This window comes from Chiloscyllium punctatum, chromosome 5, assembly GCF_047496795.1.
Source record: "Chiloscyllium punctatum isolate Juve2018m chromosome 5, sChiPun1.3, whole genome shotgun sequence".
Taxonomy (NCBI): Eukaryota; Metazoa; Chordata; class Chondrichthyes; order Orectolobiformes; family Hemiscylliidae; genus Chiloscyllium; species Chiloscyllium punctatum.
The window spans coordinates 108557355-108584083 of record NC_092743.1 but is presented as its reverse complement, the minus strand read 5'-3'; the positions used below and the strand labels follow the sequence as shown (position 1 = coordinate 108584083).

Here is a 26729-nt window from a genome sequence, read left to right as displayed (position 1 = left end):
GCACTTTGGAGCCAGTGACCATAATTCTATTAGTTTTAGAATAGTGATGAAAAAGGATAGACTAGGTCTAAAAGTTAAACTTCAAAATTGGAGGAAAGCCAATTTTGACTGCATTAGGCAAGAACTTTCACATGTTGATTGGGGGTGGATGTTTGCAGATAAGGAATTGGCTGGAAAATGGAAAGCTTTCAAAAATGAGATAACGAGCATCCAGCAACGGTATGTACCTGTTAGGGTAAAGGGCAAGGATGGTAGGTGTGGGGAATGCTGGATGACTAGAGAAATTGAGGTTTTGGTCAAAAATAAGAAGGAAGCATACGTCAGGTATGGATAGCAGGTATAGAATTGATTGATTCCCAAGAAGAGTATAAAGGCAATAGGGGTATACTTAAGAGGGAAATCAGTCAGGGCAGGAGGGCAGAAAGGGGGCATGAGATAGCTATGGCAAATAAGATTAAGGAGAATCCAAAGGATTCTACAAGTATGTTAAAGACAAAATAGTTATAGGGCCCCTTAAAGATCAACAAGGCAGCCTATGTGTGGAACTGTAGGAGATGGGGAAGATACTAAACAAGTATTTTGCATCAGTATTCACTGTGGAGAAGGATATGAAAGATAAAGAACGTAGAGAAATACATAGAGACCTCTTGAAAAGTGTCCATATTACAGAGGAGGAGTTGCCGGACGTCTTAAAATGCGTGAAAGTGGATAAGTGCCCGAGACCTGATCAGGTGTACCCTAGAATTCTAAGGGAAGCTAAGGAAGTGGTTGCTAGGCCCCTTGCTGAGATACTTGTATCATCGAGGTGCAGGTGAGGTGCCAGAAGACTGGAGATTGGCTAATGTGGTACCACTACGTAAAAAGGTGGTAAGGAAAAGCCAGGGAACTGTCGATCTGTTAGCCTGATATTGGTATTAGGCAAATTATTGGAGGAATCCTGAGCAACAGGATCTACATATATTTGGAAAGGCAAGGGTTGATTTGTGTGTGGGAAACTATGTCTCACAAACTTGATTTAGTTTTTTGAAGAAGTAGTGAAGAGGACTGATGAGGGCGGAGTGGTGGATGTGATCTATGTGTACTTCAGTAAGGTGTTTGACAAGGTTCTTCATGGTAGATTGGTTAGCAAGGTTAGAACACACAGAATACAGGGAGAACCACCTATTAGGATACAGAGCTGGCTCAAAGGTAGAAGACAGAGGGTGGTGATGGACGGTTGCCTTTCAGACTGGAGGACTATGACCACAAGGATCGATGTTGGGTCCACTGCTTTTCACTATTTGTATAAACGATTCGGATGTGAACAGAAGAGGTTATTAAGTTTACAGATGACACCAAATTTGGAGGTATCGTGAACAGCGAAGAAGTTATCTCAGAGTACAACAGGATCTTGATCAGATGGGCCAATGGGCTGAAGAGTGGCATCTGAAATTTATCTTAGATAAATATGAGGTGCTGCATTTTGGGAAGGCAAATCATGGCAGGACTTATGCACTTAATGGTAAGATCCTGGGGAGTGTTGCTGAACAAAGACACCTTGGAGTGAAGGTTCATAGTTCTTTGAAAGTGGAGTCGCAGGTCAATAGAACAGTGAAGGCATTGTTTGGTATGCTTTCCTTTATTGGTCAGTGCATTGAGTAGAGAAGTTGGGAGGTCATGTTTCAGCTGTATAAGACATTGGTTCGGCCACTATTGAAATACAAGGAGGTAGTGAGGACTGCAGATGCTAAAGAGTCAGCTTTGATAAAATGTGGTGCTGGAAAAGGCACATTAGATCAGGTAGCATCTGAGGAGCAAGATATTCGGCATTTAGGCATAACCCTTCATCAGGACTCAATACTGCATGCAATTCTGGTCTCTCTGGTATAGGAAGAATGTTGTGAAACTTGGAAGCGTTCAGAAAAGATTTACAAGGTTGTTGTCAGGGTTGGAGGATTTGAGCTAAAGGGAGAGGCTGAATAGAATAGGCTATTTTCCCTGGAGCATTTAAGGCTGAGGGGTCACCGTATAGAGGTTTATAAGATCATGAGGGTCATGGATAAGCTGATTTAGCAAGGTATTTATCCTGGGGTGGGGAGTCCAAAACTAGAGGGCATAAGTTTAAGGTGAGAGTGAAAAGATTTAAAGGGTACTTAAGGGGCAACGTTTTCACACAAAACGTAGTGCATATGTGGAATGAATTGCCAAAGGAAGCGGTGCAGGCAGGTACAATTACAACATTTAAAAGACATCTAGATGTGTATATGAATATGAATGGTTTAGACGGATATGGGCCAAATGCAGACAAATGAGACTAGATTTATTTAGGATATCAGGTCTGCATGGACAAAGTCAACTGAAGGGTTGTTACCATGCTATATATCTCTATTACTCTATGACTCTGTTAACCTTCCCCTACCATGTTGACTATTCTTGATTAATCGCTGCTGCTCCAAGTGCAGACTAATTCTGTGCCTCAGAATTGCTTCCAGTAGTTTCCCCACCATGGAGGTTAGACTGAACTGGTTTACCCCATGCGTCTGTCTTGAATAATGGTATCATATTGGCTGTCTTCCAGTCTTATGGCACCTCTCCCATGGACAGAGAAAAGCTAAAAATTATTGCTTATGGCCTCTGCTATTTTTTTCCTTGCCTTACTCACAGCCTGGGATTCATTTCATCTGGCCCTGCAGATTTATGTACTTTAAGCCTGCCAGATCACTCAGAACTTGCTCTCTATCTGTGCTAATTTCTTTACGTATATGACAGTGCTTCTCCTGATTTTTATACCCATAATGCCCCTCTTAAGAGAACACTGACACAGAGCATTTAATTAGAACCCTACCTACGTCCTCTGACTCCATGCACAACTTACCACTGTGGTCCCTAATAGAGCGTACTCTTTCCCTAATTATCCTTTCTCCTCCTTCCCCTCTGTTATGGTAATGCTGCCCCCTCCAGACATCATGTCATCTCTGATGAAGAGTCATCTGGCCTTGAAACATTAGCTTGCTCTGTAGCTAAGGATGCTGCCTGACCTGCTGTGATTTCCAGTATTTTGTGTTTTCAGTATCCTTTTACCCTTAATGTAATTGTAAAATGATTTAGATTTTTCCTTTAGTTTACCTGTCCATATTCTTTCATGACACCATTTTTTGCTCTCCTAATTTTCTTTATCAGTTTCCACTGACACCTTCTATACTCTTCTAGGGCTTCCACTGTTTTGATCCCCTTGTACTCAACCTTTAGAAGAATATGGAGGGTAAGACACACATTCCTTCTGAGGAGTTGCAAGTTTTGGTTATGAAATGTATGTAGTTCTCTACTATCTGACATGCCTTGTGTTGTAGAGTTGCTTATGACATATCTTTACTCTTAAATGCTGTACCTCAAGTACCATTTAGTTGCACTGGAATTGGTTGTAGATGGTGTTCCTCCATCCATGGTATGCTATCTAATAATACAGGTACACAATCCTTTACCCGAAATTCCGAAATCCAAAAAGTTCCAAAATCCGAAGTTTTCTTTGAGAAGTTTTTTTCTCCATAACAAGGTTGTTTGGCATGCAAATAGTTAACCCAACTCCACACCCACTCAACTCACGTCACTCAGATGTGACATGGCAGCGTGGCCCAGCACTGGCAGGCGTCAATTCTGCCTCAGTGCTCATAGTATTCACAGGTGCATCTGCTGTTCAGTAAGATTTTTTAATTTCATCGTTAAACTGTCACTTACCCAGAAATCCGAAAAATTCTGAATTCTGAAAACCAGCTGGCCCCAAGGGTTTCGGACAAAAGATCATGTACCTGTATGGTGACACCCCTCCCATGTATTAAGTTTAAAATTAGTGTGCCCATTAATATAAATATCCTCTTGCCAAAATCTAGGTTTGGATCACCCATTTTTCTGAGGAATACTGCTTAGCTTTTCTACTATTGTAGCCTGTTCTACCTCATCTATATGTGATTAATTGTTTGATTTCTTGCTGTTATGTGGCTGAGTCCTGCCTTAGCATGTTTACTGAAAGTGTTTATTATTTTACAGATAAAATATTTTTAAAATAGTTTTACACTTAGTATGTGAGGGGTCTTTACATAATAGTGCTGACAATGATAGTTTGTACCTGGTGTCTGAATGACTCATTGTACTGGTTTCTCACATTTCTCACTTCGGGGATTTTGTACCTTAAGAATGGAATGGTTTCTGCTGATATCCTGTGGTAAAGTTGATCTTCTGCTCTTAGGATATAGCTGGAATGGTTCTGGACTTCTGCTTCTCACTATTTGAATGGGCCTCTCTGGTCAAATCTTCTTTTGACTGCAATAATTCTGATTAACACTCATCAACAATTCAAACAACAATTCTGTTCTTGTAGATTCTGACTTTAAATCACTAATCACATTTCTTCAGTAACCTGAAGAGGTTATTGATGAAATTATGCATGAATTCCCTTGAATACTGAATTCTTCTTTTCAATCCTGTTCTTTCACGAATTTTATTTATTGTGAGATTAAAGTAGTTATCAAAGACTTGCAGAACTTGATCAAAAGTGTGAGCTGTACCTCTATTAATTATATTGCCAACTGTATATAAAAGTGTACTTACTTCATCAGCTTCTGATTTAGTATCAGGTTTGGAAATAATTTTGTATCTTAGTTGTTTTCTTCAAGGTATAGAGCTGTGTTTAATTGTCCCATCTTCCTGGCAATGTTATTTCTGCTGCGAAGTATTCACAATGTGATTATTTATTTTCCTTGCTTCAAAGGTTATTGATTCTGCAATATAGCAATGCTGCTACTATGTATTGCAGTATTTGGAGCATCCTGTTCTTCTGAAATCAAAATGGAGGATTCCTACCTTCAGTGAGTAAAATGGAGGAGTCCTGCATTTTGTGAGTAAAAGGGGGGGTGGGTGGGTGTTCCTTTTGTTTCATAGGCTTCTTTGGATGATTCCCATCAATTACAATCTTAATAAATAATTCCCAGTTCCAATTGTTACTTTTCCACCTACCTAGCCAGCTAACTGATATTTTCTCACAATCTATAACTTGCCTCTTTACTATCAACCATATGGTAAATTTTTGAGTTATCTACTAATTTCATGATCATGTCCTTTTTACTATCATCAATAAAAACTCTAAAAACAGGGGACATAGTGCAGAACTCTGTGGAACACCCCTTTCATTCACAAAAACAGACATCAACTACTAAACATTTTTTCCAGCCACTGAGTCAACTTTTTATCCAGCTTGCTACTTTCCTCTGGATCCCATGGGCTTGTTTTTAACCATGTGGACCTAGTCAAAAGTCTTTATAAAAAGTTCACACAGACTGCATCAACAGTGCTGCTCTCTTTTTTGTTCCCTCCTCAAAAATTTAAATCATGCTTATCAGGCATGATAGTCCCTCAACAAATCCATGCTGACTCTCCTGGATTAATCCATGCTTCCTAAGTAGCAACTTATCTTGTCCGTGACTGAGGTTGCAATGTTAGCAGCCATCCAATCATCCAGCACCACACCCAGATTCAAGAGGATTGGAAAATTGTCTTCAGAGCATTTGCTAATTCCTTCCTGGTTTCTTTTGACAGATTGGAGTATGTTTCATTTGGCCTTGGTGATATATCAACAAAGTATTCATGAAGAACTATACCCATAACTTAGCCTCTACACATAGGGTACCTTATTTGTACTTTAGGGGCCCTACTCTTCCTTAGGTATCCTCTTACTCTTACTTGAAATAACATGTTGAATTTTCCTTGACTTCACTCACCAATGATCTTTGCTTTTCTAATTTCCTTGTTGATTTCAACCCCGCATGTTCTATACTCAGCTCAGCATTCTGCAGTATTGAGTGTCTGATATAAAATTTCTTTTTCTGTTTTCTCTTACCTTGTGTGCTCCTTGACATCCAGAGAGCTACAGATGTGGCTGCCTTACTGTTTTGTATGTGGGTAAAACCTCTTGAATATCATATTTGAATACTTTTCAGTATTCTAACCTTAAAGTTGCTGGTTCCAGTTCGCTTCTGCTGAATTAATCCATAGCGTTATTAAAATTGTTTAATTGGACTTAACCCAATTTAGAATATTAATTCCTGTTCCATCTTTGCCTTTTTCCATTATTATGTTAAACTAACTGAAATATAATTGATTACTACCAGCAGAATGCTCCCATTACTACTCCTTTAACCGTTCCAACATAATTTCTTAAAATTAAATCCAGAACCACACCCTTTCATACATACTGGCAAAAGATTTTCCCCCTGAATGCTTTTCAAGAGTTCTTTTCTCTAATTCTTTCACATAAAAAACTTTCCTAAAATATATTAGGCTGGATTAATTCCCCAACAATTATTGTCCTAATGTTTTTGCACTTTACAGATATTTGTCTACAATTTACTCTTTTATCTCCCTCTAATAGTTTGGGGGTCTCTAATACACTGCCAGAATTGTGGTTGCATCTTATTTATTCTTTAGCTGTATTCACATCATCTAATTTGTTGATTCTTCTAACATACCACCCTTCTCACAGCTGTAAGGAGTTTCTTCAATCAGATTTGCCACCGACCCTCCTCTTTATCCTCCTCAATATCATGTCTGCAGCCAGAAACATTGGGCTGCCGTACCTGCCTCTCTCTAATGATGTCTCCCTTCCTGATGAAAGGCTGATGCCCAAAATGTTGATTCTCCTCCTCTTCGGGCGCTGTCTGACCAGCTGTGCTTTTCTAGCACCATATTGTCGACTCTGATCTCCAGCATCTGCAGTCCTCACTTCCTTCTTTCTATCTCTCTTTAAGCCATGTTTCTGTGAAGCTAACAGGTTATCAGGTTTCTATCTGTGAATTCAGCTCACTGCTTTATTTCCTACACTTACTGCATTGAAACAGATACCCATCCAGCAGGACCCTCAGCACCTCTGTCAGCAAAGCAGGGCACTGAATTTCCTGTCTGTCACTTTTTAAAAATTCATTCACAGGATAAGGGCATTGCTGGCTAGGCCAGCATTTATTTCCCCCAGCTCTAATTGTCCAGAGGGCAGTTAAGATTTGACCACATTGCTGTGGGTCTGGAGTCACATGTAGGCCAGACCAGGTAAGGATTGCAGTTTTCTTCCCTAAAGGGCATTAGTGAACCAGACAGGTTTTTCCTGACAATCGGCAATGGATTCATGATCATCATGAGACTTATTATTATTGAATTCAAATTCCACCATCTGCCATGAGAGATTCAGATTCAGATCTCATAGACCATTACCTGGATCTCTTGAATAATGGTTTAGCGATAATGCCACTAGGGCTTTGTCTCCCCTGGGGTAAATGTGAGGAACTGCGCACGGAAACTCCAGATTGACATTGCTTTTATGGGGGTGCTTAACAAGCTTTTAAAGGTGGTGTGGTGTAAGTGATGATGGGGAATTCCAAAATATCTGCTAAGTGGTAACTTGTACCAGCAATGCCATTTGATAAATGAGGTAGAATTCAGACATGAAAAGTTCCATAGGAGTGGAATAGGTAATTAAAGTGGCGAGTTTGGTAAAATAAGGCAAGAGGGCTTGCTGAGCCTCAAGGCAAAAATTCCCTATAATATGTGGGCACAGCTTGGACTTCTTTGAAAAACATAGGATTCAGCCCCATATCTCCTTATGTGGCTTAGTGAGATAGTTTTCTTTTTACTTTGCTTTTGTGATGCATGTTGGAACTTTGCATTAATGGCTTAATATAAGTCACTACAAGTTGTTTTTGCTAACTGGATTTAGCTACTTTTTTTGTAACATTTAGAGCTCAAACCTATATATTTACCAATCAACCTATTCAGAAATGTTGCTAACTAGTATTACTACTTTTATTTTGTAAAATTTAGAGCTCAAACCTATATATTTACCAATCAACCTATTCAGAAATATTAATACATATGTCTGAAGTAAGTAGGAATTGAACCTAGGCCTTCTGACTTGAAGGTAGGGAACCACCACAAATGTCCTTTCCCAATTACTATCACCATCCTGCAGTGCCATACCTCAACAATGCTATTGCACTCAATTAGAACTCCAAACTTAGACCTGTTGGCAGTTAGTTAGCTCACTTGGCTGGACATCTGGCTTGTGATGCAGAGTGATGCTAACAGTGTAGCTGAGGTTACCATGAAGGACTCTCCTTCTCAATATCTCTTATCTGAGGAGTGGTGACCCTCAGGTTAGACTGCCACCAGTCACTTCTCTCTCTCTCTCTAATGAGAGTACAGTCCTCTGGGACTATGTCAACTTTACCTTTATTATACTCAACTTTCAATGGTGATAAAAACAGCAGCTAGTAAACAGTAAAGTCGGTGACTGATTTGTCATTATTTGTAGCAGTTTGAGCCCTAGTGATGATCTTGCTGTTTCAGTTTCACCTGTGCTGCTATTGCTCTCCCTCTATCACACAGGCCAGACTTAGGAAATGAGCATCTCTACAGAACTTTAACAACTATTGATGTTTGTTTACAGGCTGCCAAACTATTCTAGAGTCAGAGTTGGAAGAGAGGATGAAAGATTCTGCTACAGATGAAACATTCTCTGACCATAAGCACATAATGCAGAAGTCGCCGAAGTCTGGTAAGTGCTGTTTATAAAATATGGTAGCATTGTATTTTGTTGATGATCCTGCTGTTGTATTTTGTTTTTGCTTGTTTTAGAAGCTTGCCATTAGAAGCATATTCTGGAACCCACTATTCTCAGCTGGGAGTACGAGATAGTTCTGGGCTCTGGACATCTCTCCTGTGATTGACAAATGATGTGAAAATTGGAGGGAGCAAACTGTAGATGAGGCATACGAAATTGGTCAATGTTAGTATTCAAGATCAGGCATGTAGTAAATCAATATTTTGCAATGGAAAAGAAGATTGCATTGCAAGAAAGGTTGCCTGTTTTCTAAATCCAAACCTGCTATTTGGACAACATTCACACCTGTTATATTTGTGTGCTGTGCGGAGTAAGGTTTCATACACTGGGCAATAGAAATACTTTCCCTGTAGCACATATCTCTGGAGCCAGAGCCTTTAACAGATACAGTAATTAGGAAAGCTAAAAGAATGGGAGAGGCAGTAGCATTACCATTGTTGGTAATCTAGGCTAATGTTCTGGGAACATGAGCTTGAATCCCACAATGGCAGATGGTGAAATTTGAATTCAGTATAAAGTTGGAGTCAAAAAAAGCAGAATGGCAACTGCATAACCATTGTTGATTGTTTTAAATACCCAGTCCTTTAGGGAAGGAAATGTGCTGTTCTTACCTGGTCTGGCAGACCCAAAGCAATGTGGTTAACTGTTAACTGTCCTCTGACTAATTAGGGATTGGCATAAATGCTGGCCCAGCCATTGATGCCCACATCCAATGAACAAATAAAAGTTAGCTTTTATTACAGGGAATATAAAAGTAGACATGTATGCTCCATTTCACAGATTGTTGTTAAGACCACTATTGGAGTGTTGCTTACAGTAGAGTCATAGAAATCTACAGCACAGAAAAAGGCCTTTTGACCCATCGAGTCTACACCAGTCAACAACAAGCACCTAACTATTCTAATCCTGTATTCGAGCACTTGGCTGATAGCCTTGTATGCCTTGGCATTGCAAGTAATTATCTAAATGCTTTTTAAATGTTATGAGGATTTCTGCCTCTAAGAGAACTGACCTCTTTATTAAGGGAAAGACGCAAATGTGTTGAAAGCAGTTTGTTAAAGTCTTTCTAGATTACTACCTGGAATGGGTATGTGTCTTATAAGGAAAAGTTGGACATGTTACACTAGAGTATAGAAAATTAAGAGGTGTCTTGATTGAAACTGATAAGATCCTGGGTGGTCTTGACATGTGGAAATTTCAGAAAAATCTAGAACAGGATATCAGCTTTAAAAATAAGGATTCATGATTTAAGACAAAGATAAAGAGATTATTTTTCTTACAGGCAGTTGTGAATTTTTGCAAATCTCATCCTCAACAAGCAATGGTATTAGAGGGCTGAATCCTACTTTTTTGGCTAAGTTTAAGTTGAGGTTGAATTTTCTGGAGGGATTTTCATAATGACATCTAGCGAGTTTTCTTGCCATATCTCACCAAATTCCCTCAGTAACTACCTACACCCCCCCCCCCCCCCCCCACCATGGAATCCTCATGTCTAATTCTTCAGTGGATATCTGCTGAAAGACTGTCATCCTTTCTACCTGAGCCATCTTTGAAAGGCCACTCAGATGAGCGTTGACAATCTAGCAGTGCTACTCACCGGCAATGTCATAGCACAGCAACCAAAAGCTTTGTGATTCATGGCACATGGCAGCCACTCCATTACACATACAATCCCATTCTGTCACCCTTGTTGCATTTCAACAGCTAGGCCAAAGATTTTACCTGTTGTAGCTACATCTTGTCTGAACAACATCTCCAAATCACTGTCGATAAAGTGTGGAAGAGCACAGGAGGTCAGAGACCATCAGAGGAGCAAGAAAGTCAACGTTTCGGGTCTGAAACATTGACTTTCCTTCCTCTGATGCTGTCTGATCTGCTGTGCTCGTCCAGCTCCACATTTTATCGACTCTGACTTCCAGCATTTATAGTCCTTACTACCTCCAACTCTCCAAATCACTGTTACTCTATCTCCAGTGCTCACTGTTGAGCTGCAGTTTGTCGTTTTGTAATCAGGAACATCACATACACGGAAGCAATTAGATAAATATAAACATGAGCTTTTATTTACAGCCAGCAAAAGGGAAGATGATAGAAACCAATAAGGCTGAAGTTCACCACTCACAATGCAAACCAAACTCTGGCATGCTGGTGAACAACTATTTTAGAAACCATAATTGTTTGCTGTATCAATGCGAATCTATCAGAAATTGGTGTTAATGAGTTTCTGTCTGGCTTGTACACCAGACACTGCTGAACTCTGTCATGGACAAGGACAGTTTCCACCTCCCCAGTGTCCTTATCCATCCTCCGCCTTTGAAGATTGTTCTGGTTATTCCAGTTCCTCTTCATCATGCACATAACCTTGTTACTTCAATTGTGCAGATGATGATGTGGCACACTCTGTCTGGATTATACTGAAGGGCTTCCCCCAAGAGTGGTCCAAACAATGGAACTGTTTGTTCAGCAACCCTTCCTCTTCATTACTCTTCCATGGCCCTGGTCAAAGCACAAGCAGCAGGTTATGCAATGCTGCCATGAACCATGGTTGCAGTGCATAACCCATGTTCTCCAATAAGCAGTGTTTTAGCCCCTGGATTATGTTTTGCAAAAATATATGTTTTCATTAAAAAAGCCTGTATGTATATGCAGTTACTAGAGCAGTTAAGTTCTGTTCAGTCTTTACATATAGAGAACCAACAGACACTAAGGTTTGACTTTCTGTATAGTTGCAACAAACACAAAGGCATTTCTTAATTATGTGAGATACTATTTACATATATTTTGAGACACTGGGAGGGTCCGATAACTGAATGGAGTCCCATTATTCTTCAGCAGAAAGACTTCAAACGGTGATTTTTCTCCACTGTGCCTTGGCAACAGCTGCTCCAAGCTTTAGTGCACCCCTCAGCACATGATCTTGGACCTTGGAATGTGCCAGTCAGCTACACTTAGTCAAGGTCAACTTTTGCACTAGAAGACCAACAAGCTTTGGGCACACCGAAGAGCATCTTTCACTGAGTTGAGGGTCCTCCAGGTCTAGTTGATGTTTGTCTTTGTGTACATCCTGGGGAACAGCCCGTAGATGCAGAGCCCTGTGTCATGGAGATGCTCGGGATGAACCTCAGCAAAAACCATTGCATTTCTCTCTAGACTTCCTTTGCAAAGGTACATTCCAGGATGAAATGTGTGACAGTCTCTTCCCCACAAAGCCACTTTGAGGGCAGAGTGCAGTGGCACATGGATTCCGGGCATACATTCCTGATGAAGGGCTTATGCCCGAAACGTCGAGTCTCCTGCTCCTCGGATGCTGCCTGACCTGCTGTGCTTTTCCATCATTACACTCTCAACTCTGATTTCCAGCATCTGCAGTCCTCACTTTCTCCTATACATGAAGGATCTGACAGACAGTGCACTTCTTACCACCAGCCAAGTGATGTCTTGGTCCTTGTTTGAGAATTCTGACAATGAGGCATTGTGCCATTTTGACAGTCGGCTCAAGGAGCCACTGAACAGGATCAACCCTCTCCTTTTCCCACTGGATCTTGAGGACAGTACCTTCTCGGGAAGCCTTCTGATTCCCACCCATTGATTAAGATTACATTACTGATGTATATACCCATACAAAATTCCACACTGAATGTTTGAACATTTTTAAGGCAAAAGTAGATGTATTTTGTAAAAGCAAGAAAGTGAAAGGTTATGGGGATACACTAGAATGTGGAGGAATCAGATCAGCCCTGATTTTATTGAATGGTAGATTAGGCTCAAGGTGCCAGATGATTTCATCTGCTCCTGTTTCATGTGCTTGTACGTTCTTCTGATTGAATGGACTAACAACAAAGTAAAACTTCACCACACAAATTTTATTATTTTTTTCCAAGCTCTTTAATTTTTTATTGAGCAGAGAGAAAGAATTCTGAATATAATCACTGAAATGGATACTTCTTATTTGACCTGAATCGAAAGCTTTTGCTTTCAAAAGCTTACTTCAAAAATTTTGCAAGCTCCTAAGTATTACTTAGTCATCACAACAAACCGAGAATTGCATATAATTGATTAAAAGTATAGTTCAGCCTAGTTTAATCATTGTTTCCACTTGGTTAACTGCCCACTTTAAACCATATTTCCAGAGTCTACGTTAAATGCTCTGGAAATCACTGAACCATTGAATGGAAAGGCCTTTATCATAAATCATATGTTTTATTGCCTTTAATTTTATTGTAATGACCCCTACTTTATAAGAAATTCCACCAATGTCATCTTAATTATGTTTGAGATCTGATATTAATGTAAATTATTTTTACATACAATTTTTGCATGGCTTCCAATGTTATAATTATTTAAGGCACTTACTGTTGTGTTTTAAATGAGAAGTTTCAGCTAGCTTGCTCACATGTCTTAGTACAAATAGTGCTATAGAACTACCACAAGCAATTTGTCTTTGGTGTGAAATCACAGTACAAAACAGTACAAAGCATAAACATGACAGAGAAGATCTTCTCTATTCTAATGAAGGGATGTGGGTTTATTTTAAGCTGGTGTCTTTGAAGTACTCGATCGAGAGTTTTCATGAGTCTATTGATGAGTTCCAAGCTTGCACATTGCAGTTCATCAGCTAATTTCAGAAATTGAAGCAGTGGGTCCACATTAAGTTGCTAATAGGATTAATTTATTTTCTGTCTTTAAACAAAATAAACTGTCATTATTACTAAAGTGGAATTAAGTCAGCAAGACTATTATCTGAAACAACCAAGCAACATAATCAATATCTGCTAAATAAATGAACTGTCATTTTCAAAATCTATTTTATCAGCATATGTAAACTGACAGATTATATTTACAGTTCTACATAGGGTATCTAGAACAAGAATGAAAAAGCCTTATTTGTTAAGATTTTCTTCTAATTGAAGTGATTCCTTTAGCAACAACAAACCATCGATTCTGATGATCCTGCTAACCATGATTTGGTTTAACCTGACTGTTGGCTTTATCTTACGGACGGTTCTTATTGAAGACCCGAGGTGCATAAAGTATTATTTATATTGGTGGGTAAATGTGGACTGGAGTGAGTGGTGTTGCAATGCGTCAGTCAATTTAGTTCTGAAGAAGGGTCACTGGACCTAAAATGTTAACTCCGATTTCTTTCCACAAATGCTGCCAGACCTGCTGAGATTTTCTAGCAATTTCTGTTTTTGTAGTCAGTTTAGACCATGGCTGTTGACTGTACAGAGATTACATGCCTGAAGCTGATATTGCCAAAGTAGGAAGCAATTATTCACTGTTCTTCAAAGATCTATCACACGCTATTGACTAAAGTGACCCCATTTAGGATATTTGTATATTAGCCTTTTCTAATTTACTCTTTCACAGGATATTTCCCATCCCTAATTGCTTTTGAGAAGGTATTGGGCAGTTAGGATGTTCACACTACTGTCTCTCAAGTTCAGAAGTTGACCTGATATCAACCCTAGTATCCAGTTACTGAATGTATTAAGAGAATGAGATTAAAATGGAATGCCCTGCTGACCAATCATTGTAAATCTGACAGGATGATCCTGAAATTGCTGTTTGGTGCTGCACCTCTCACCAGCATCTGCTCCACAACAGTTAGGGATCGGCAGTAAGTGCTGGTCCTTTCAACAACACCCATATCCTCACAAATGAACAAAAAAAAACTGACAACTCCACCCCACCCCCGCCCAAAGCCCCACTGCAGCCCAATAGACTTCATAAATCTGAAAGTTGAGGCACAAGCCCTCCCTCGATTCTTGAGAGAGCAAGCAGCAAATTACATCACTACCTCACCTACTGAACACATGGAGCTGGGAACAGACAGCAAATCCCTAATCCCTCCACTTTCTCACTCACATAGTACCCCCACCCCAACCATGCAACTGAGAATTGGTTGCACATCTTTTCCCTGAATGCCATGGAGCTGTGAACTGGCAGCACACCATTGCCTTGTCTATCCCTCCTCACCACTGCTGTCCTATGGAATTGGAAATTGGCAGCACATCGGCCTTGAGATGATAGTGAATGCATGTGAGGTCAGATAGCCTTATTGACAAGGGGATCAGATATCCTGATGCTAGACAGTTATGGTTTCTCATTAACTGTACTGGTGACGTTACAATTTCCTAAAAGTCATTTAAATATCCTGGCTTTCACCTTCTCTCTTTTTATCAAATGTGACCTAGGCCTGGGGTAGAAAATCTATGTGAAATTTCATCGTCCTCCTTATACATACCCAGCATATTGCATTGCAATGCTTGTAGCTGCAGACCGATATCAAACCCAACTATTGCCACATGTCTACAATGGAATTATCACTATCTTCAAGGGAGTAGTCGCTGTGCACTTTAAACAATCATAGTGTTCCTAACTCATCGCATGATCTCCCACTTTCATCTCACCACCCCCCCCCCCCCCCCCCCTCAATCTCTTGTCATCAGACACCTAACAATGTTAATAATCATCACAGCATCCTGACTTGGCATGGCTTTTCAACTTATTACAGTTTCAACTTTTGAAAATCTGGTCACCCGACTTGTTCAGGTAGTTAGCTCCAGCAGCTGCTTAGCTTGGCCCAGTTCCAAGCTATCAGCTTCTGTAATTGCATTTATCACTGAGTCGCTTCGAGGATTGGCTTAATGGATTTAAGAGCATGACCTTGAAACACAACAGTAAGGTCTTTAGTTCTGATGAAGTATGAGCTTTTCTCTAAGAAAGTGATTACTGTAGCAATATTAATTCCACTTACATTTCACTTAAGTCGGTGGCTGATGAGACAACACAGCAGCTAACAGAATCCACACAGGAAAACCTTGAAACAATTTTCAGCTGCAACCTTGGCAATTAATTCTGCTCAGTGAACGTATTTTGCTCTAAAATCCTGTTAAAGTGCCTGTATTGTCTGGGGAGGTGAGGAAGCAGTGTAATTATAGTAATGGCTCGGAACCTTCTAGGTTATTGACCGTAATGATACATGGCTTGATACAATAAAACATAGCATAAAAAATGTGCATCCATTACTACATAACAGAAAAATTGATATGATTTGAAATCCATGTTATTTAACAATCTAATTTGAACACCTGGGAACCATCTATTAAAGACAAAGTTCTTAAAAATCTTCCCTCTCTATCTCCTAATTACTGTGTCCAATCCCCCACCAGCTCATTCAACTATTTCTCCTCATGCCATAGAGCAGACGTATGGGCTGTCACGCCCTTACCTACAAGTCATTTAAAGCATCTTCATAACCCAAAGTACCATTTGGCTAAAGAGAAAAGCTAATCAGTGATTAGATTAGATTCTTTACAGTGTGGAAGCAGGCTCTCTGGCCCAACAAGTCCACACCGACACTCCGAAGAGTAACCCACCCAGACCCATTCCCCTGAGTAGTACACCTATCACTATGGGCAATTTAGCATGGCCAATTCACCTGACCTGCACATCTTTGGATTGTGGGAGGAAACCCACACCGACACAGGGAGAATGTGCAACTCCAAGGTGGGGATCGAACCCGGGTCCCTGGCACTGTGAGGCAGCAGTGCTAAGCACTGAGCCACCATGCCACCCCATGATCACTGTTCTGTGATCTGCTACGAATGATTTACCCGTGAATAGTGAATGAGGACAGAAATACAGACTCTGTTGTAATTCCTCCTCTATAACTGGGTGTGAGAATCAATATTTGGGTGAAGAACTCATATTATCAATGAACCCAAACATCTTCAGTAACAGTAGAAGTATTTAGCCAAACTAAAACGCAGGATCCCTCTGTTGTGCAGAAGCTTGTGATCGTTATTGGAGTTTCACTGCATGGACTGAGAAGTTATGTTGCATCTTAAACCGAAGCAAAGTGCATTCATTTGTCAGCAGTGGCTCAGTGGGTAACACTGTTACCTCTAAGTCAGAAGACCATGTGTTTAAGATCCATTCCAGAGAAATGAGCCCAAAATCTTAGTGAACTGTTCAGTGAAGTTCTAAATACAGTACTATCTTTCAGTGCAGTGCTACTGAGCTCTATCTGCCCTGTCAGGGATATGGTAAAGATTCTTTTGCACTATTTTGAAGAAGAGCAGGGGGGTTCTCCCTTTTGTCCTGCCCTCAACAAACATCACTGAAGCAGGTTACCTAGTCATTATAACGTTGATGTTTTCAAGAGCTTGGTTTTTACAAATTGGTTGTCTTGTTTTCTTACATTACCGTGGAGCAGATTAATACACAACAGAATTGACCATAATACAGGATTCTCATGGCTCCAAACAAAGGACCAAATCTGAACCAAATGGCAAACTTATCTCCATTGTGTACTTTAAAAAAAAAAATTCTTTCATAGGATGGCCATCATTAGCAAGCATTTGTTGCCCATCCCAATTGCCCTTGAACTGAGATCATTTAAGAGTCAATCACATTTCTGTGAGTCTGGAGTGGGCTAAAACTGGCGAAGATGTCAAATTTTCTTCCCTAAAGGACAGTAATGAACCGGATTGTTTTTGCAATAATCAACAATGGTTTCATGGTACCATTAAGACTCTTTTTTTAAACCAGGTTTATTAACTGAATTCAAATTCCATCATTTGCCTTAAAGTGATTTGAGACAATATCCATGGAATATTAGCCTGAGTATTTGAATTAAAATCAAATGAGTCAAATGTCAATATCAATGCACCACCCCAATATCGCAGTTCTACTTGTATGCTGCAGCAGTTGGTATGATCAGCCTTTGTAAATGGGTATTTAATTGGATTTTCCTAATTATCCTCCAAACTTTGACCCAAGAGAAATGTTGTAGTATAAATCTGCAGAACTTCTGGGAAGCTTCTTCTGAATGTAGGAGAGCCAACGCAGACAGAGAGGTTTGAGACAAATGCTTTTTCTTCCTGATAGCCATATACTGCAGCTTATCAACCCATCTCAACCCGACAACTGGAAATCACTTTCTCCTGCTGGAATATTTTGCTCTTTTTAAAATTCTGCTTCCATCCCAGCTACTTGCTTTTAAACTGCGTACACTGAAAATATATGCAACTGTAAATAGAGGTGGTTGAATCTAACCCAATCAGAAATTGTATTCTCTTGCTCTAAGGAAATGCACTTCATTTCTTTATCATCAAGCTATAACATTTTCCAGCTATAATGCATTGTTCCTTCTTGGACCACAACATGTTATATTGGACTTCCACTGTACTACAGCAACTATACTTCAAAAATACTTAATTGGCTATAAAGTGCTTTGGAGTATCCTAAGGTTATGAAAGGTGCAGAAATCAGATTCCCCATCTTGATACTTCACTGTGCCAGATGTAGCCTCTATTGTGTATCATTCCGTTTGGTCTGTGTTAGTACCTGTCTGCCAAAACAGGATATAATTATCAATATCAACTACTTTGTTTTCCTGAGTTCTTTGATTACAGTTGAAAGCATTCCAGGAGTACTTCTGAATGGCATCTTCAAATATTTTCATCATTCCTAATAAATGAATATAATTTTCTGATAATTGAGCTACTATTTAACCAGATTTTAACAAATGCCGAAGTCCTCATAACCCATCTTAGGCCCTCTGTTCCTTTTGCTAATCTGTAGATTGTCATTGCAATATTGCGTATTACTGCCTGAACCCTGTGCTCAAAGGTTAAGCAACAACACCTTCTGCTGTGCTCCTGGGACCGGAGATTGCTGTGGAAATTATTCCTAGTGCTGCCTCGTTTATAATGAATGAGTAATTGCATATGTTTGGTTCATTTTGATGAATGAACTAGTTACTATTATTTTGTTAATGATCGTTTTCTGCATCCCTATTCTAGGGGCCTGACAGAACAGGCTAAGACATCTGAATTAGTTTTATACAGCATGATAAGGGAGTCATTTATTAAACCAATTATGTGCTTAATACAACAGGATATTCAGATTGTGTTAAATCATCACTATTTTCCTTCATGTCTGTATATTAGATTTGGAAGTGGATGCTAAGCATAGCAGTACTAAAGAATAAACTACATCAATGCTGCTGTAATGACATTGTATACGTGGGAAATCTAAGGGGTTCTTCATCCTGATTGACACTTGCTATCGTAAAGCCATAAGCTTTTCCATGTCTGTGAGGAAGGAGAGGAAAAACGACATGGAAAAAGATTTTTGTTCTACTGGTAGCTTCATTGAACCAGAACTAGTATGGGTACAGAAGTAAACTATTTGTTCTCCGAGGCTGCTCTGCAATTCAATAAAATCATGGCTGATCTGTTTGTGTTTTGAATTCCACATTCCCATTGACCTCCAATAACCTTTGATTCATTGTGTAACAAGTATCTATCTAATTCTGCCTTAAGAATTTTGGAAGATGCCACCTCTATTACCTGCTGAGGCAGAGTTCCAAAGTCACACAAACCTTTAAAAGAAAAAGAATTCTCATAAAAGGGTGATCCCTACATTAAAAGAAAAGGTCTCTAGTTTTGGATTGTCAGACCAGAGAAATCATCCTTAACATGCCCACTGTGTCAAATATTTTCAGCGTCTTATGTTCTTCAATCAAGTCACACCTCACTCTTTTAAATTCTAGTGGAAACAAATCCAGTCAGTCCAGCCTTTCCTTATAAGACAATCTGCTCATTCCAGGTGTCAATCTCTTCAACCTTCTCTGAATCACCTCAACCATTTTTAAATTGTTCATTAAATGCGCAGACCAAAACTGCTTAAACCAAAAATGCCAAAAAAGTATTTGAGATCTTACCAAATAGCCCGGTATAACTAAAGCATAATATCCTTACTTTCAAGTTCATTTCCTCTCATTAAGGATAGTATTCATTGACATAGTTATGTGCCATACCTACTGAGTTTTTGTGTCTCATGCAATAGAACAGTTAGATCCCTTGGCAGCTTGGAATTCAGCAATCGTTCTCCATTTAAGTAACACACTGTCAAAGTGAACAGTTTCATATTTTCTCAATTTGTTCTGATCTACCACATTCTTGCCCACTCAATACATTCGTTCTGCTCATCTTAGTTGTAGATATCGATTGTAAAAAGCTGAGGCTCCAGCACAGACGCATGCAGACTCCATTTATCAAACCCTACCAAATAGAAACAGGCCCGTTTATACATAATCTGTGTATATTGGCAACCAGCAAATTTTTTTTCCATGGCAGTATGTTTTGCCCACACTGTGAGCTCCTGCTTTGCACAGTAATTTTTTATATGGCACCTTGTCGAATGCCTTGGAAATTCAAGTATTGTATGTCTACACACTGTCCTTTATCCACAGCTTTCAAAGAAAGCAATAAATTGTGTAAACATGTTTTTCCTTTCAGAAAACCATGCAGACTCTTCCTCATCACCTTTACTATTTGCAACTGCTCAGCTACAACCTCCTTAATGACCAATTTGAACACCATCCCAACCACAGATGACAAGCTAGCTGGCTTATGTTCCTGTTTTTTTCTTGTCTCCCTCCCTTTTTTGAATAGAGGATTTATATTTACTACATTCCAATGTGATGGAACTTTTCCAGAATTTTTCCAAACTTTGGAAATTTGACACTAAGTTTTTCAGACCATGCATTGAAAACCATCAGGATCTGGGTACTTGCCAGGTCTCAACCTCATCAGTTTGCACCGGCATGCTTCCCTAGTGATTGTAACAACACCAAGTTTCTCTCTCCCTTTCACCTATTAATTAATAGCCATTACTAGAATGTTTTCTTTATATCCTCTATAATGAAGACAAGCAAAATATTTGTTCATTTCATCCACCATATCCTTACGATCTGCTTTCAACTCTCCATGACGACTCAGGTATCAGATGTGCACAAAAAGCAGAACAAGTCCAACTTAGTCAATTACAACCCTATCAGTCTTTTTATCAACAGAAAGGTGATGAAAAGTGTTGTCTGTAGTGCTGTTAAGGAGCACTTACAAACAAATAACCTCTTTATTGATGTTAAGTTTGGTTTCTGCCAGAGCCACTCAGCTGCTAACCTCGCCACAGCCTTTGTTCAAACATGGACAGACAAGTTGAATTTCAGAAGTGAAGTGAGAATGACATGCTTGATATCAAGGTTGCATTTGACTGAGTGTGGCATCAAGGAGCACTGGCAAAGATGGAATTAATGGGGATTGGGGAAAACCACTGTTGGTTGGAGTCATACCTGGCACAAAGAAAGATGGCTGTGGTTGTTGGACGTCAGTCATTTCAGCTCCAGGACATCTCTGCAGAAGTTCTTCAGGGTAATGTCCTAGGCCCAAACATCTTCAGCTGCTTGATCAATGACCTTCCTTCTATCAGAAGGTCAAAGTGAAGATGTATGCTAATTATTGCACAATGTACCATTCGTGACTCCTCATATACTGAAGCAGTCTATATCCAAATGCAGCAAGATCTGGACAATGTCCAGACTTGGGCTACTTAAATTGGCAGATAAACTTCACATCACAAGCAAATGCCAAGCATCACAAATGCCAAGCAACTGCCATCTCCAGTAACAGACAACCAAACCACCAACACTTGACATTCAACTTGCAATTACTGAATCCCCACTATCAACATCCTGCGGATTAATATCAATCAACAACTCAGCTGGACTCACCATACAAACACAGTGGCTACAAAAGCAGGTCAGGGGCTAGGAATACTGCAATGAGTAACTCACCTCCTGACACCCTAAAGCCTTTTCACCATTGATGAGGCACAAGTCAGGTGTGTGATGGAAATAGTCCTCACTGCCTGGATGTGTGCAGGTCCAACAACACTCAAGAAGCTTGACACCACCTAGGACAAAGCAGCCTGCTTGATTGGCAACAACTCTACAAACATTCAATTACTTTTACCACGAATGCTCAATAGCAGCAGTGTGTACTATTTACGATGTGCACTGCAAAAATTCACCAAAGATCCTTAGACCTTCCAAACCTATGACCAATTCTATCTAAAAGGGGCAAAGGCAGTTGTTACATGGGAATGCCATCACTACAAGTTCCCCTCCAAGCTACGCATCATCCTGACTTGGAAATGTATTGCTGTTCATTCACATTTTCTGGCTCAAATTCCTGGCATTCCCTCCCCAATGGCATTGTGAATCTATCTGCAGCAAATGGACTGCAACAGTTCAAAAACACAACGCACATCCATCTTCTCAAGGACATCTGGGGAGAAGCAAAAGGTGCTGGTCCAGCTATCGATGCCTATGTCTCAAGAAGGAATTTAAAAATAAGTGTCCAAGGTTCAGCTGCTCCAGAAATAACCTCGCTTCCATTATAAAGTTAGAAGTGGAGAATTTGCTTCTGGTTGCACAATGTTCAGCAAGATTCATGACTTCTCAGATACTGCAGGAGTCCATATAGCAAAATCTGGACAACATTCAGGCTTAGACTTCTAAGTAGCAAGTAACATTTGTGCCATTCAAGTGCCAAACAATAACCATCTCCAACAAGAGAAATGTAATCATCATTGCTTGATTTTTAATGGCATTAGCATTGCTAACCCCCATTTTACCAATGCCCTGGGAGTTAACAATGATCAGAAATTGAACTGAACTGGCCATACAAATACAATGACTACAGCGTCAGGCCACCTTGCCATCTATCACCAGCAAATGTAGATACATTAATCTCTGTCTCTTCATCCAGATCATAAATATAGTTTGTAAATATCATAGAATCCCTACAGTGTGGAAACAGGCCCTTCAGCCGAGCAAGTCCACACCGACCTGCCAAAGAGTATCCCACCCAGACCCATTCCTCCTACAGTATATTTACCTCTGACGAATGCACCTAACCTACACATCCTGAATACTGTGGGCAATTTTAACACAGCCAATTCACCTAACCTGCACAACTTTGGATTGTGGGAGAATGCACAAACTCCACACAGACAGTCACCAGAGACTGGAATCAAACCCAGGTCCCTGGTGCTGTGAGGCAGCAGTGCTAACCACTGAGCTACCGTGCTGCCCTTAATAATTGAGGCCCATGGCACTGCGTTTTGCAGCATTCGACTATTCACTACCAACCACTGTGAAAATGCCTTGTTTGTGCCCACTTTCTCTCTTTGTCCATTAACCAAGCCTGTGTCCATGCTAATGTAATACCGTATCTCAAAAACCCTCTTCTTGCTTTTTAACCTTTTGTGTGGCACTTTATCGAAAGAATTTTGCCCTCAATGTATCTTCAAAAAGGCAGATGATTGGAAATTTAGTCCAAGAGTTATATCTTAAGGATGCAATTCCGGAACTAAGGGGCCAGGAGGCTCGAAGCATGGCTGCCAATGATGGAGCAATTATATGCCAGAATGGGAAGAGTGCAAAAATCTCAGAGGATTGTAGGTTGGGAGGAGATCACAAAGGTAGAGAAAAGCAAAGCCATGGAGCAATTTGAAAATAATGATAAAAATTTTAAAATTAACATGTTAATCGGGAGCCAATATGTACTGTAGTTAGTGCGTAGGTTTGATAGCTGAACAGGACCTGGGAAAAGTTGGATGGCCTGTAGTGTTTGGAGGATGGAACATAATTATTCTGACCAAGAGTACCAATAGTGTATGTGATATCACACCGCTTAGGCTCGGAGTATCAAGCAAGAGCATATTAGGAGTTTCCTTTGAGATGGCTTCATATCCTTTTTGATTTGGGCACAATGTGAAGTTATTGTAAATTTGGGAACAGTTATTGTAAATCATCATTAATAATAAGACTTTAAAAATTACTGTCATGTCTTTGACAACTCACGTATGTTAGTGCCATTGAGTGAAATGTGGACGTAGTAGAATTTAATTATTTGACACTGCCAGGGCAGTTATCTTTCTGACATTGGGAGCATTTGGAGCAAAGGAGATTATGTTTAAATTGATTCCATTCCCTGGACTCCAATCTGTACTGACTGGGATAGTGCATAATACAGAAATGGGTACATGAACTCTCCCCACATAAATAAGTGAATTATCTATAGATGCTGTGACTATGTCCATGGAAGGTACAGGGAATGATTCAGGGAGAATTGTTGCCATTTTAAAGTGAAACATGTTATATTTATTCACAATTTATTTAAGAAATCAACACCCAGTGCTACCTGGGTCCTGTGCCACAACTTCTCCTGTGATACATAATCCAGAAGGGGAAAAACAATAAAGTTTGCTTCCAATTTATATTCTTCTTTCAACTTCATCTAATCCATATCTAACTCTTCACTTCCATTCCTTAATATCCTGGCTTCTATTTAAGGATAGACACTCCGCATGCATCCATTACAAACCTACTGATTTCCACAATTACCTTAATAATAACTCTTCACACCCTGTTTATGGTAAGGACTTCTTTCCATTCTCCCAGTTCTCCATCTCCATCACATCAGTTCCAATTATGCCATCTTCCACAGCGATGCCTCCAAGTGTTTATTTTTTATTATACTGAGTATTTTCCTCCTCACCAACTGATTGACAGGGCTCTCAGCCATGTCTAGGCTATTTCCCACACTTCTGCCCTCACTCGCCCCTTACCCTTCCTCCCAGAAGAACAATATGGTTCCTCTTATAACAAAAACAGAAATTGCTCGAAAAGCTCAGCAGGTCTGTTAGCATCTATGGAGAGAAATCAGTGTTAACATTTTAGGTTGAGTGACCCTTCCTCAAATCTCAGTTAACTCTGATTTCTGTCCACAGCTGAGCTTCTCCAGAAATTTCTGTTTGTGTTTCTGATTTACAGCAGCCACAATTGTTTTCAGTTTTTTTGTTTATTTTTAGTGCAATATAAATCTAAAATCAAGTTATTTGTTCTGTCTTCTACTCACTAAGTTTTGGTGTGACACCGTGACTGGATATTATCTACCACTGCCTTGAAGTCTGTGATGTACTTTAACACTGCCAGACATGCACAATCCATCAGATGGGTATGTATGAGGCAGGTGCAATACTTGGACTTGATTATCGTCATTTGGGGAACACAGTCTCTCGGAGCTAAAGTAAACTATTGTTTTAAAAACACAGGATAAAAAGAGTGGGCATTTTTCTCTGTTTATGAGAGAGATCCCTTGATCTGTCTTTCAGCTCAATATCAGCCTGCATAGTAATTATCTCCATGTAAACCCCACCACTTTATAAATCAAATACTGATGGAATTTGGTTGCCAACCTGCCAATGTTCTCTTGAAGGAATAGATTTGAGACAGACATCACAATTTGTTCCATTACATCTAATTCATGAAATCCTTTGTTGAATTCCTCTGCTAACTTACTCAGATGTATGCATAAGTTTTCTGGATGGAACAATTTTTCTTTGTCTTTGATTTTTCTAATATTTTCTCCAGACTTTGAATGTGTTCAATGGGTTTTTTTTGTTTGCGACGATGATAGACCCATGTTTAAATTTGAACATGTTCTCAACATTTACCATATATGCTAAGTTTCTGTTATTTCCAAGCCCATTCACAGCTCAGCTTGTTCTCTTTTGACATTAAGTCTGTAAGGAACCTAAAGTTGACAACCACATAATATCAGACAGCTGACTGCAAATTTCACTCTTTGATTTAAGTAAAGGATAATTCCAGGCATCAGTTCTAAAAATCATTTCCCCCTTTTGAAAGCTCAACAGACTTAGCCAACTTATATCAGCATGGAAGATTAGTTTACCGTCGGCAGCATCGAGTTTGTTGATTAAGGAATTAAGTGATTCCACCGGTACTTACACACATCAAGTTTCTTGATTGGAATGTTTCTCTCAAATATTCATCTTTTGTTTTTGTTGTAGATATCTTTATCCCTTATTTGCTCTTTAAGGGGCAAGAAGATGAGAAGATCCTCTATAGTTGTTATACTCTTAAAAAGCATGTGTGGTAAAACAATTAGCTGGACTTTGCTGGGCTTATTGATGGATTCATTCAACTGCAGTGAGAAGCATTCATAATCTTTCAGGTCCTGTTGTAGTTTCTGAAATACATCTTTGGACAAAGATCTCTTTAGTTTTGATGTGGAATCATCAAGTGACTGGCTCTGGATTGCCCTTATTATTTCTTCTTTGCTCTTAATGCCTTTGAATAACGAGTCGGTGGCCACAGTCATTGCTTCTTTAATTACTTTGTCATCTGTCAGTGATTTCTATTATTTTGCCAGAAGATGACAAATTTGAAATAAATCTTCAGTGCAGGCCTTACCTTCTGATGCTGGTTTGTAAATAAAAGTCTGTTGAGCTGTCAAAATGGCATTCAACTTGTCAACTTTCATTGTCCAAAATGTTCTGATCAAGGGAAAATTGTCTTTGAATTCAAATCATTGTATGGTATAATTTCAAATTTCCCATTTTACTTATCAGTACAGTTCAGAACAGAAATTCAATTTTCCATTGAATGCAAAGTTGTACATTTTTGCTTTTTTTTAGATGGTCTAAGTTCATCAGTATTGCTTCATCTTCTAGTTCATGATGGACTATTCATGGGTCACACTGCAGGTCAGCCTCTGGATATGTGCCTCTGAAACATTCAGAATATTGCCTACTTTCAAGTCCAAAGGTGTGAGAGGTCACTTCTACAGTTTGTGGGGTCCCTGATCAGCTCCAATATTGGATGTGTGTTGCAATAGTGTTCTATGTAATTTTTCTTTGTCCTGCATGGATCCATTAGATAAGTGACTGAAAGAAATAACTGCAGGCCACAGAGTCATTCCTTGGGGAAACATCGGTCTAACTTGTCCATGCTGACCGAGTTTCCCAAACCAAACTAGCTCCATTTGCCTGCGTCCTTCTAAACCTTTCCTATTCATATACCTGTCCAAATGTCTTTTAAATGTTGTGACTGTACCTGTATCTACCACTTCCTCTAGCAGTTCATTCCACACACAAACCATTCTCTATGTGAAAATGTTGCCCCTCAGGTCCCTTTTAAAGCATTCTCCTCTCATGTTAAAAATATGCCTACAGTTTTGAACCACACAAACAAAAGAAATACCTTTGCTATTCATCTTTTCTTTGCCGCTCATGATTTTAAAAACTTCTGTAAGATAAGTACCCACCTCCTTAGCTCCAGAGAAAAAAAGGCCAACTTATCCAACCTCTCTTTATTCCTCAAACCAGGTAACATCCTTGTAAATCTTTTCTGCACCTTCTCCAATTT

The 26729-nt window shown here is 39.6% G+C and overlaps 1 protein-coding gene across 4 annotated transcripts in view; it reads left to right on the top strand.

The window, feature by feature from the left end:
- bbs9 (Bardet-Biedl syndrome 9) overlaps positions 1-26729 on the top strand; it is a 546582-nt gene that overhangs the window by 376745 nt on the left and 143108 nt on the right. For all 4 annotated transcript variants that reach the window (XM_072571014.1, XM_072571013.1, XM_072571017.1 and 1 more), the window contains one exon: positions 8465-8572. In XM_072571014.1, coding sequence (XP_072427115.1) covers positions 8465-8572 — 108 coding nt within the window. The remainder of the gene's footprint in view (positions 1-8464; positions 8573-26729) is intronic.